The 13,576-nt window shown below is 41.2% G+C and overlaps 1 protein-coding gene across 1 annotated transcript in view; it reads left to right on the top strand.

Moving 5' to 3' along the window:
- The window catches only part of NGR-A23 (neuropeptide receptor A23), a 40,000-nt gene that overhangs the window by 22,953 nt on the left and 3,471 nt on the right, over positions 1-13,576 (top strand). The window contains 3 exon segments of the mRNA NM_001134249.1: positions 8,545-8,666; positions 9,274-9,368; positions 10,330-10,455. Coding sequence (NP_001127721.1) covers positions 8,545-8,666; positions 9,274-9,368; positions 10,330-10,455 — 343 coding nt within the window.

Below are 13,576 nucleotides of genomic sequence, written 5' to 3' on the forward strand. Positions count from 1 at the left end.
CCAATAATTCGTACAGAGCATGTTTGTGTTGGCCGGACTTAAGTTATTTAATGTACTTACTTAGCCAAAGATAATTTCGAACAGAACGTGGCGTGTTCTAGCTGTGTGCTTACTAAGATTTAGTTGGTTCTTATTAGATTACTAGCCGTACTCGCCCGCTTCGCTGCGCATTTAAAATTAACATTATTTATTATTAATTGTCATTATTATTACAGAGTCAAACACTCATAAATATTAGCCTATCCATTAAGTACATGTATTTTCTACACGGATACCAAGTTTCAAGTCAATCGGATGCACGGTTCAGTAGTTAGTTATAACGGAAAATCCGTAAAAATCACTGTAGATTTATATATTAGTTTTTTTTTTTTTTTATGATTGAAGGATTACTGGTGGCCCGGAGGCCTTTCCAGTTTCACCAGGACAGGTGGGCGAGCAAAGGCTCAGCCAGGAGGGGTGGGATTTGCTAACAGCTACCCGAGCGCCTCCGAAGGAGACCTAACAACTCAAGAGTAGCTGCTTCGCGAATGAATCTACTACCGGATCGGAATCGCGACCCGCTGAGAAGATCCGGCGAGAAACTCAGCGAGCTGATTCATGGGTTAGGTTGCACGGCGAACTCTTTGTCGAGTTCGACGAGTACGGTTACCGAGGTCCCTAAGCCTGCTCCTAGAGCTGAAGGCGTCTAGTGCAAAGGTTATTGGATCTGATGGATCCGTAAGGACGTGTCTAGGGCGTCGACGGTGACTGGCTCCTGCATGATCAGGATTCGGGGAGTAGTCAGCGGCGACAACGATAAGGCGATTATCATGACGCATAGCCTTATCGAAGTATCGTTCCGACGCTGACTTCATGTATTTCCGAATTGATTCGAGGCCCAGGTCGTCGTGTAGGTCAACGTTCCTCACGAACCACGGAGCCCCGACAGCTAACCTGCAAAAGCGGGATTGTAGGGATTGGAGGGTGTCTATGTGTGTGCGGGCCGCGTGAGCGAACACCACACTCGCGTAAGTCATGACGGGCCTTATGCAAGTTTTGTAAAGTGTCACCTTGTTCCGAAGGGACATTTTACTCCGCTTACAGATCATGGGGTAGAGTCTACCGAGAATAAACGCGGCACGGTCACGGACTGATTTTATATGCGGGCGGAATGTCATCGATGCATCCAGGGTAACGCCCAGGTACTTGACCTTCCTGGCCCAGGGTATGGATTGACTAAAGAGAGTAATCGGGGGTGTGAGATTCCTCCTCCTAATACGGGAGGAAATCCGTGTGGAGCTTCCCCTCTGAAATAGCACCGCAGTACTTTTCGCTGGGTTGATGTCTATGCGCCATTTTCGGAACCACTGTCCTAGGGCTAGGGCTGCGCTCTGAAGCTTCTTCGCGATTAGGGACTTGTTTCTACTGGAATAGTAAACAGTCGTGTCGTCGGCGAATAAAGCTAAATGGGTCGGCGGCGACCGGGGAATATCGTTAACGAATAAGCTAAATAGGAGGGGTGAGAGGACAGAGCCTTGCGGGACTCCAGCTGTAAGAGGTCGTGGGGAGGAGCGGGTTCCCTCGACTCGATATCGAAAAGAGCGGTTCGACAAGAAGTCCCGTATGATGAGCACGAGACTATCCGGCACACCCATGTTGAATAGTTTGAAAATCAAACCGTTGTGCCAGACTTTGTCGAACGCTTTTGCGACGTCGAAGAAGAGAGCTCCCGTGTATAACGGTTTTGGTCGATTAAGCCCTACAAGAATGTGCTCCGTGAGGCGGTGCACCTGTTGAACGCATGAGTGATTTGTACGGAATCCGAATTGTTCATCGATGAGAATGCCCTTGGATGAGACGAAGTCTTTGAGGCGTTTGTAGAGCAGACGCTCATACAGTTTGCCTAGAGACATGAGGAGGCTGATCGGGCGGTAGCTCGTCGGATGATTTTTTGGTTTACCGGGTTTATGTATGCCGATAACGTCCGCTTCTTTCCACACCGCGGGAAAGATACAGTTCGCCATAGCGGCATTGAAAATAGATGCCAACATCACGATGAGTTGGACGGGTAGAAGTTTAATAACGCGGTTGGATATACCGTCGGAACCGGGAGCCTTGCGAGGACGTAGGTCTTTGATCAAGTCTTTAACTTCCATCGGGGTGACGGGTGGTAACGCATCCGAGGGTGGCAAGGAGGCTCTGCGTTCTACCTCACTGTCTACTAATTCTACATGAACAGGGTCCACGGATTGAGTGCTGGGCGTACACTGGGTTTGCAATGTATCGGCCAGCAGCTCTGCTTTTTCGTCATCATCGAACGCCGTGAGTCGGCCTGAGGGGCCTACGAGGGGGGGCATAGTTACTACTGTATCCGATTTGAGAGTACGAGCTAAGCGGTAGTAAGACCTTTGGGAGGGCGCGAGTCCTTCTAAGAAATCAGACCATCTAGCATCTCGGACTTCGGCGATGCGAGACTTTACGTCGCGTTGTAGGGCACGCATTCGAATACGATTTTCCGCGGTAGGATACCTGTCGTAGGCGCGTATCGAAGCGTTCTTAGCTCTAAGGAGTTCCCTAATATCGTCGGACAATTTGAAGCGGTGAAGGAAGTCCTCCGCTACAACTTATTTCGATGATCTATCTAATGTCGAGGTGATGTGTGACGTTAAGATGTCTATGGCTTCAGCGGTATCCTGAGGAGACGGGGTAGAGTCCGGGTTAAACGGGAGCGATGGTGGATCAGATTCAGCCAGGCTAATGCCCAGCGTGTGCCAATCAACCACAGTCCTCGTGACGGGAACGGAATCGGGAGCGCGACCGAGCTTCATAACGACGGGACGGTGGTCTGAATCTAACTCTGAAACTACTTCGATCGAGTGTAAGCGCAGAGTTACGTTTTTTAATAACGCTATGTCGAGTATATCCGGGCGATGCGCGATATTTAGCGTGTAGTGAGTCGGTGTTAGCGGAGCGACGATATCGAAGGCGAGATCATCGACTAACGCGTCAAGCCGCCTGCCATTCGGGGTTGTGGTGTGTGAGTTCCACCTGATGTGTTTACAATTTAGGTCGCCCGCCAGAATGAGAGAGCTTCCCATGCCGAGCAGCGCCTCGATATCACTGCTTAGAACGATCTTATCCGGTGGAAGATAAACGGACGCGATAACGATCGGCGCGTGTCCCGTCAGTGAGATTCGGCACACTGATGCTTCGATAATAGCGAGCGCGGGAGGATCGAGCGGGACGCAATGCAGGGCTCTTCTATAGTAAATGACGGTACCACCACCACGAGCAGAGAGCCTGTCGTTCCTGACCATGTTATAGTTCGCGATTTTAGGGTCACGGCGCGCGGGCTTAAGTAGGGTCTCCTGCACTAAAAAGATATCAATTTGATGGTCACGCAAAAAGTCAGAAACCTGATCACGTTGATTTGCGAGACCGTAAGCGTTAAAAAATCCTATCGTTACGGATAGGGGCTTTATTCTACTTATATACGCCATTGATTACCGGCGGAGTGAGGGGAGGACGTACGTATTTATTGACGCGTATACGTCGGCGTATTCTTGCACAACGGCGATAAAGTGTTGTGCAGTGGAGGCAGCGCGAATGGCGTCGCCCAAAGCGTTAACGCGCTCAAAGTTGATCGACTGAAAGAAGTCGATCGCTAAAGCGAGATTGTCGGACGCGGTCGGAGGGCAAGTCGCGGGAGAGGGACGAGTCGCGGGGGCGGGACGAATCGCGGAGGAGGGAGTTGTAGCCGTGTTCGTGTACGGCAGCGGTTTTGCCCAGGCCGAGACACTGGGCACCGCCGCCGGAACGAACGCTGGCTTAGCCTGCGACGCAGAGGGTGCCGAGGCTTTGATGTCTGGGCCGGAAGCTCGGAGGCGGTTTTGGCGGGCGACGCGGCGATTTATTTTAGGGACTCGGGGGCAACCACGGTAATTCGCGGGGTGACCCTGTGTTCGACACAGGACGCAGCTAGGCGGTTCCGCCGCGGTTTTTTGGTCACGAGCGCAGAGGGCCGTGGCGTGATCGCCCAAACACTTAACACATCGGGGGCGCGCGTGACAGTTACGGGAAGAGTGCCCGTACAATTGACAGTTATGGCACTGGCTAGGAGTGCCTTTTTTATGGGGGGCTTCGATGGCGATACCGGAGAGCCTACAGACGGTCTGTGTGTTGAAGATTTTCTTACCCTCGGGGGTAGGCTGGAGGGTGACTAGAACCATATTATATGGCTCCCTACCGCGACCGGTGTGCATACGGTGCACAGAATTCACTGGAAAGCCCTGTTCTAACAGATCGGCCTTGACGAGCTCTACATCTAACTCTTTAGGGATTCCGCGTATTACAACGCGGAGTTCGCGCTCCTCCTGGAGCGTATAAGTATGGAAACTTATACGTTCCTTACGGAGGTAAGAAGAGAGGGCCCTATGGTCGTCGGGTGTTCTAACCTTAATTTGAATGCCGTTCGCGAGGTTACGGGCATTCGTGAAATTGATATTTTTGGCCTTAAGGGCCAGGGAAACTCGTTCCCAAGCTGCCTTCTCTTGAAGGATTACCGGGGGAGGGGTCTGGGTTTTATTTTGTGCCACCGGACGCGGCGACGGAGTGGCACGGGCTGGAGGCGCAACGGGAGTCTGAGGGTGGGGGCGCGACGCGTTCGCGGCTTTGCTAATTTTAGCGGCCGCGGGAGCTCGAGACTCCGCGGCACGCTTCTTACCCTTTTGCACCAGGGTGAATCCATCCGTCGATGAGACGGGGGCAAGGTCGACCTCCATCTCCGAGTCAGAGTCGGAGGACGAGCAGGCGGGCGCAGGTGACCTACGAGTAGGTGTTTTGGAGGGCGCGACGGAGGCCGCGGATGATCGCGCTGCTGGAATGGTGACCACGGCGGACGACGCAGCAGTTTTACTCGCCAGTATAGGCGACGCGGGAACGGCAGGCACGACGGAGGCTGCGGTGCTCGATGCAGAAGCTTTGCACGCAGGTACAGGCGACGCAGGAGCAGCGAGCTCGGCGGAGTCCACGAGAGGGCTCGCGGTGTGATCGGCCTTGAAGGCCTGAAACTCGGAAGTGAGCTTTGGGTAGCGAAGCCGGAGAAATTCCGCAAATACAGCGTCCATGATGTCTACGTGCCCAGGTGGGGCTACCCTGGGTCTTAGAAAACACTCGCCTTGCGGCGAGGCCCCAACTTCTCGGACCTGAGCGGTTCTATTGAACACAGGTGGCGATGCGGCACGATTACTACAGGACAAAGAAAAAACACAACAAAACGGAAATAACAAAAAGAAACAAAACAATTAAGCACTTCCAGGAAGACAGTTTGTCGGCAGATGTACCACGAACACAGAAATAACAAAAGGAAACAAAACAAATAAAAACTTCCAGGAAAAACACTTGGTCGGCAGATGTACCACGAACACTGGCCGCGCGAACAATGGCCGGGCTAACAAAAGCCGGGCGAACAAAGGCCGGGCGATCGAGTGGTCGATGAGCACGTCCGCGCGTGACGGGTGCCTCTATCGAAATGGTTATATATTAGTATAGATAATATTAAGCATGTATAAACGAAGAACATAACTAAACCCAAGTATATGACAAGCGCAGTGTGTCCTACCATACGGAACCACGATCTAGTGAAAATCGCTGGGTCACGTTGGATGCAGGTAACAACGAACCGGTCGCACTGGAGATCAATTGAAGAAACCTATGTTCAGCAGTGGATACCTATAAGCTGAGATGATGATGATGATGAAGATGATGATGACACATTTTGGAATGCTATAGAGAATCAAACTATAAACTCAAATCACAAGCCAAGGGAACTTTTTAAATTGACCATTATGATTCAGGGCATAATCTTAGAATAATACCAATAACTTTGTTGAAGAAAACTGAAAAATCTGACAATAAAATTTTGTCGAATAAATTCTAGTACAGAGGAATATACTATTAATACAACTCAGAAAATAGCGTTGATGTGAAAACTCTTAATTACGCTCGTACAGTTAACATACGAGTTACATGTACATTTAATAGCACACCGTATTTATTCATTTAACCGTGTTGTTAATGATACTAATACATTCTCGTAAACGTCCCCGCAAATCGTTGGCGAAGTTAAACAAGGAAACCGGAAAACAATGTTATTTATTCAATCACATTTCAGTTGAGTAGATCTAGACGAGGAGCTTGATTATTAATTTACTTTAATCAAATATTTCCAAGCTTTGGGAAGAATATAAATAGCTCGTTTCTTATCTACATTTGTTCGTTCATTTGTATGGATTAAATTAATAGTTTCAAAATGGCCTATGCTTTTGAAATAGTGACATTGATCTGTGAAATGTCGTTTAACCCATTATAACATTGATGTGACCTCGTATGCTCGATTCGATCATTAGCGTCATTTGTTTTCATATTAGTATATATACCTATATGTATATAAGAGGCTCTGTTTCCATAATACAGGTAACCCTAGTTTAGGACCGTATGATTTATTTATTGATTAAATATGATTATGAACATTATGATAACATTAACTTTCATTACTTATTGCGTCATTCAGTGTAATTGCTAGCAGGGCCTGTTTTGACCTCACTGTGGGTTTCACCGTCCTGTTTGTGCTGCAAAGTAGTGTTCGCTCTATTTGTATGGCTAGGAATATCATTTAACAATATTGACAAAAGTTCGATCTCATATCTTAAGGTGGATGGCGGTGGTCAAAATCACAATGGCTTCAAACGTTGCCCTCGGTATGCGTTTAACGGTACGATAAAAATACAACCAAAGGCATCACCGTTCGTTCACCAGTGTGCACTTTTATGCTGATCATCGCCACTAAAAGATTTAAGGATCACGTGACGTAGTGTGCCAATAACGAGCACTCAATAAAGTCTGCTTTCCGAAACTTTAGTTAATGTAATAAATCTATCTGTTTTACGAACAGTTTGATGGGTCTATTGCTATTAAATACGTGTGAATAGCTGTGAATTTGAATTATTGAAGCGATTTGTTGGCCATTACATTTCGAATCTTCTATATCTTGATGAATGGGTTTTTGTAGATAAATAGAGCACCATGAAAGAATTTAAGGCCAGAGAATGTATGTCGCGGTGTTGATCCACGAGCTAAGGTCACTACTGTCTCGTATCATTTGTCCATAGAATGTTACCATTATTCTGTCGCAAAGCAATTTTTAGTTCGGGATTGAATGTCGAACAATGGCCGTGATTCCGATAAAAATATAAATAGAATTTCATGTCTGAAGGAGACGGCATTTACGATCACAAAACATAGTATGATGTGAGATAATTTTCACGACAATAGTTGTTTTAATAGCTAGGTATTTTTGCGGTCAATAATTAAACAGAATATAAGCTGCTAGTATGGATTTTTGATTGTTCGCCTTAACTGTAAACTAATTTCATAAAGTATTATAATTAATATGTTTTAATACTTTCAGCAGATTAGGATATAAGACGTTTTGGAAAGGAGGAAATAATTTTACTATAGTATTTTTTTTTCTGTTTGATCAACATACTTGAGACATTTAATACGTTGACTGTCCGACACAAATTCCTCTCATGTGACGATCAGTTGTTTTTTTTATTATTATATTAAAGGTAGTTTTGATCACTCTAAATTAAATAAGTATATAGGTACTTTAAGTGTTACTGTATAAGTATAACAAAATAATAATAAAGTATAACAGAAAATAAAAACATTTTAACTTCAACAGCGGTACACGTAGGTACATGGTTTTCATATTTACTTATCCTACCTAAAAGCCGATTAGATAAAGGGAACCTTTACCATGACACTCATACAAATGGTTTTAATTTGTTTGCGTGGCTCATGTGAACCATTGAATTATGCTGACGAAAATAGCTTAGGATTGATAAGGATACAAATAAAAATTATATATTTTTGTGTTTTTACTATTTCTATAGTGGCTTTCATTGGCATGAAACAACAACAAGTAGTAGGAGATCGAAGTCGTAAAGCGTCTGACGAACCGAAAAGTGATATTCAATACCGTAAAAAAAAAAAAATTTAATGGCTTACCATCATTAGAAAACCATACATATGTTAGGCCTAGACCGTGTCGACGAATTAGCTAATGCCGGAAAAGGAGTAACTAAGTCAAACATAGATATACCTGATTATGAAGTTACCTGAAGGTACCTGAAGTTTAGGCTACATTATGCTTTGTTACCTATTCTAACGTTTCTAGAGTGTTTTATTTTAAATCTACAAACAGGGAAATGGTAGTGACTGAAAGTTTTGTGGAACCTCGTTGATAAGGTGCCCACAATCCTCCCGAAAGAGCTATTTACTTTGTTACATCGGGCGGCCGGTAATGAGTATTGGTTCGGAAAACCAATAGTATCAAGTGGACTGTGAAACTAGCTACCCTACTACGGAAAAACTACACGTACATAAAAGTCAACAGCATCCCTGAAATACTTTGTGTACTATACCTACGAATCAAATATTTTTGACCTATTAAACAAAGGGAATATACTTTTTATATTTATTAATTTCAGTATTTTCTTACAGTGCTCACACGTCGAAACGAGTGGCCAAAGTGATCATTGTATTTATATGGCTTCTAGCCTTCACATTGGCCGCACCAATGGAAATGTCGTGGGAGGTTGTCATGGAAGATGAAATAGACCCAGGTGATTAAGTAGTAACTTATGTGTTTTATTTTAATCTTTTCTTGTTATAGAATTTACATATAAAGCAGGAGAGATAGGAGTAAAATGTACTCCATTCAATATTAAAATTTTGATCATAAACATTAACAAAAAAATATAAATACTCGTATATACGAAAACTCCATACTTAAATATTGTTCTATAAAAATAAAAGAATGGACAACGGCTTTGACATTGTAACGTTTAACGGACTGGGGCACTAGTTAACATTAAATGGATTCCAAGTACGTTGGACAATTTAATCTAAAAATAATTTAAAAAAACACCCTCTTTTGCGTGGTAACCAATATCCAAAGACCAATATCCAATATTCAAAGTAAACCAATATACAAAAACCAGTCACAATGTTTAATTTTTATTATTAAATAAATAAACATGTGAATATTAACAGTCCTGTTAGGCATGCGTACGTCAACTATGATCCACTAAATGTTATCTGGAGAGAGCAAAGTTGGAATTACTTTTGAAACCATTATAAAGACATTCCCGAAGTTATAAAAGTAATGGCGAGTAATATTGCAAATCCTTGTTCCGACTCAGTTTCTCTCTATAAAAACTTTGTTTGCAGGCACTAAGTTGGTTTACAAAAAACCATTTTGCACTGCCAGTGAATTCGGATCCAATTCACTGGCAATATATAGGTTGCTACTGTACATATTTCAGGTGAGTTTTCAATATCATGCTTCAATTAGCGGTAGCTTTTTCTTTGTGGAATTCAAGCAAAGAGAACCGCACTCTATGAATTTAATTTTTAAATATACAAATGCAATATCTATCAAAATCATACAATCTTTCGAACCAATAAATAACACATTCGGTTTTAATCAGCTAAATACTTAATGTTGACTTATGTTCTGTAAACAGTACAGGCTCAGACCGTTTACATTCGTAGTTCGGGGTCAAAGTCAAATGAAATTTGGGTTCCAAAACGCTATATTGTGGGTAGTAACTTTGGGGCCGTTGATTAGTGTTAGTAGAAACACCACAAACTTTTGTGTTTGATTAATTAGTCTCGCAATATCTTTAGGGAGCGTGTTCCATTTGCTAGGGGTACGACCACAAGAATTCTCAGATTGACTGACGTAGACAACGACAACCCTTTTGAAGTGCTTCGTCTATTAAATCGAAAGTCTTAACGTTTATATAATTTCAATCGCTGGATATTCCGATTTATCTAATCGAACATGAATTTATGAAATGTAATATTTTTTCTTTTTTATTGCTTAGATGGGTGGACGAGCTCCAGCTGGTGTTAAGTGGTTACTGGGGCCCATAGACATCTACAACGTAAATGTGCTATCCACCTCGAGATATAAGTTCTAAGGTCTCAGTAAAGTTACAACGGCTGCTCCACCCTTCAAACCGAAACGCATTACTGCTTCACCGCAGAAATAGGCAGGGCGGTGGTACCTATCCGTGCGGACTCACAAGAGGTCCTGCCACTAGTAACAAGACAATTTAAATTTAGGACAATTTTCGAAAATTCCAAATTTTTCTGTTTTTAAGAGTAACTTGTTTGTTTCTCGAAATCAAGCAATTGTTATTATTATTCCGATCGTGTCGCTTCGTCTTCTTTTGAAGATACTGGTAGATGTACATAATTTTATTTCCTGTCTCCCCTTAGTATGTGATTCCTTTGTGCGTGATAACATTCGCCTACGTACACATGGCGATGAAGCTTTGGGGAGCACGTGCGCCGGGTAACGCGCAAGAGACCCGAGATGCAAACCATATGAAGAATAAAAAGAAGGTAAAATATTACATAACTAATGTTTTATCAGAGAATTTTTGGGTGTCAGACATATAAATTACACTGACTAACTTTATTCACACTTCGATTTATTCTACCAATTTTACATTGATGCGTCTTATTCAACTACTGTGCTCAGACCGTCTGCATTCTCTTTTAAATATGTCTCAGCCGGCCATCCCCTCTTGACTGGGCTAACGTGACTAAGCCACGTGACTTTAAAAGTAGTCAATTGAGCAACTAATAAACAATAATATTTAAATGTTTTGCAATACAAACCTCATATTTAATAATAATTCTTAATATCTATAGGACTTTATATAATCATATTAATATAAATAATCATAAACCTTATAGAATAGTATTAAAATTTTAGTAGAATTATACGTGTCTACTGTTTGTTATCACTGACTTTTTTGTAATGAACTGACGACAGACGATTTCAAGTGTTAACTGGAGCCATTGATATCACGACCTGAATACCGTCACCCATTTTGCGACAAAAGATTGAAGTTTCAATTGTTTTATAAAATAGATGTCGTATATTCCGAACTAAAGTCATGAGTACTCTGAGTAATGTTTCAGTGGTTCGAAAAGAATTTCATTTCATGTTTTTATGGTACCTAATTCACATTTTACTACCGTTTTTTTTATGTTTATGATCTCTTGTTTCATACCTATACGGTTTGTCTAACTGATTATACGATTAAAATGCGTTTTCATATTTTAATATGTAATAACTTTAAAAAATTTAAATGCGAAGTATGAAAGCGTGTATTGAGTTAGCAGGTGTGATTATAAAACACGTAGATTTACGATCAAAAGAGTAAAATAAAAGCAAATCGAATAGTCGAGTTACTGATCAATAACAAATATTTCACGCGCTGGTGCTTATACTCCCACTCATAAAAGCTGTTTGTTTAACCTAATGCTAAAATTATTTCGTTATATAGTAAATCATTTTGCTTATTGAGTTTTCAATGACATTTTCTTTTGGCTTTTGGCTTTTCTGATCTTGAACCTATCCAAAATATGAATGTGTTGGTCCGCTTTAAAAAAAAACTTTAGATATCAAACTAGTAAAAAAAAAAAATTATCTGATCTGTGACTAATTATGATTATTGTCTTTGTTTCTGTTCACGCCGCCAAAGGTATCAGAACTCAACGGATACGCAAGCGTAATGCATTTTTAGTTAATGTCCAACATACTGCCGGTGATTATAAAAAACGAGGTCAATAAACTAAGGGATACTATAAGTTGTATTTCATTAATGCTTCCGACATTTAATACTTACGTACAAAAGAGCTTCCTATCAGCTGGCTTTGTTACTATTCAATTAATAATATTAATAAAAATAAAAAGTCTTTTATTTCTTACATTTAAAAAAAGTGACATTACAAAACTTATAAAAATTGTTGATAATACATTAATAATAATAGATACTAATTATGATAGAATTCTTAATATAACGTGTATAATATTAGTCGGATCGCTTAAGTTCATAAAATTATAATAAAAGATATAAAAAAGGTTATATTAATTTAGCGTGCAGGCATGGAAGAACCCCTCTTATGTGAGGGTGAAGGCCTCCTCCAGACTTTTCCATTTGTCTTTATTTTTGGCAATTGCCTTCCAGTTTTTACCAGCGATTTTTATTATATACTATTCAATAAGTATGAACTTAATAGTTTCAGTCAGTGATGATAGTGCGTTTGCTTGCAAATCGGATGATTTGAAGGTTTTATAGCTAAATAGGCTTTTACGTGTTTTATTTACGAGCAAGATTCACCTTCCAAATGAAACTAGCAGAAAGACAGCAATATCTTTTGAGCTAAGCATACAAATTACATGAATTTGCGTTTGAGGGATTTTGTGGTTTCACGTTAGTATTGCGGGCGTCCTAAAAATGCTTGGATGGACTGTATCCAAGAGGATATATGCGAGAGAATGGTGTGAGTGCAGAGATGACGTATTATAATAGGCCGGAATGAAAAAAGTAGACACGCTGCGCCGACCCCACATAGTGTGAGATAACGACTAGAAGAAGAAAAATATCTTAGCATTATTTCATTTTTATAAGTGGACAAAACCACTCCCTTGATACATAAGTTCAAAATTTCCCATGTATTGTATAACATCTGTCACACCCTCGATAACCGCTACATGGCAGAATTGAACTGGTTGACGATAAATTTCGGGAGGACAATAAGGTCTACTAGAACACCAGAACTTTTATCCTAGATCCAGTAGAGGCATGTACATCAGATATTTAAGTAGATACAACCCAGTAATATATAAGTAAGAGTAATAATAATTTTGTCTGAAAGCATTGCGATCTGCACTAGAAATGTGTATTCATGAAATGGGTCGCGCGCTCACTACGGCATGAGCATCTTTTATTCAACATATTTACATAATTTGTTTTTATTTATTGTATATCCGAGTACTAAGAAGCCAACTAACTTGAACTTGTGGCATAGCTTGGGCAAGAATGTTCCAAATTGAAATTGGAATATTGGAGGAACATTCTTTATCAACGATATAAAAAGTTAGTTCCTACCGTGGATACCTTTTCTAAATTTTATATACTTCTGTGTGATGTGAAACTCAATACATTTTGAATTTCTGAAATCGATAGCCCCAACGTAATACAAGGATACTTCGTCATCGAATACAGAAATGAACTAAAGTCAATTTAATTAAATTAACTTAAGCAATTATTGAAGGGCATAAAGTGCCGTTTATTTTCAATAAAAGAACTTGGTGAAAATATAAAAAAAAAAAGTTTTTGTGGAGCAAAGATGCAGAAAATCTGCATTCTCTCGGATTTCAGTCTCATTAAGAGATTTGAGGAGCGCTGCTTTGTAGTTTTAAATATAAACAAGACAAAGGTAGCATTTTAATATTAAAATACATTTTCATTTTAAATAGCGTCTTGCACAATGATTTCATTAAGGATAGAAGGATATAATTACCTTTACCTAAGTTGATTCATCTTCTTAACTACGTACTTTATTCTTTGAATTTAAACAAAATGCTTATCCGTTTGCGTCTTTATTGTTTCGTTTCTACTTGATGCCAACATCTAATAATAACAGATCATCCAATAAGAAGAAAGTA

The sequence above is a fragment of the Bombyx mori genome, chromosome 22, assembly GCF_030269925.1.
Source record: "Bombyx mori chromosome 22, ASM3026992v2".
In the NCBI taxonomy this organism is placed as follows: domain Eukaryota; kingdom Metazoa; phylum Arthropoda; class Insecta; order Lepidoptera; family Bombycidae; genus Bombyx; species Bombyx mori.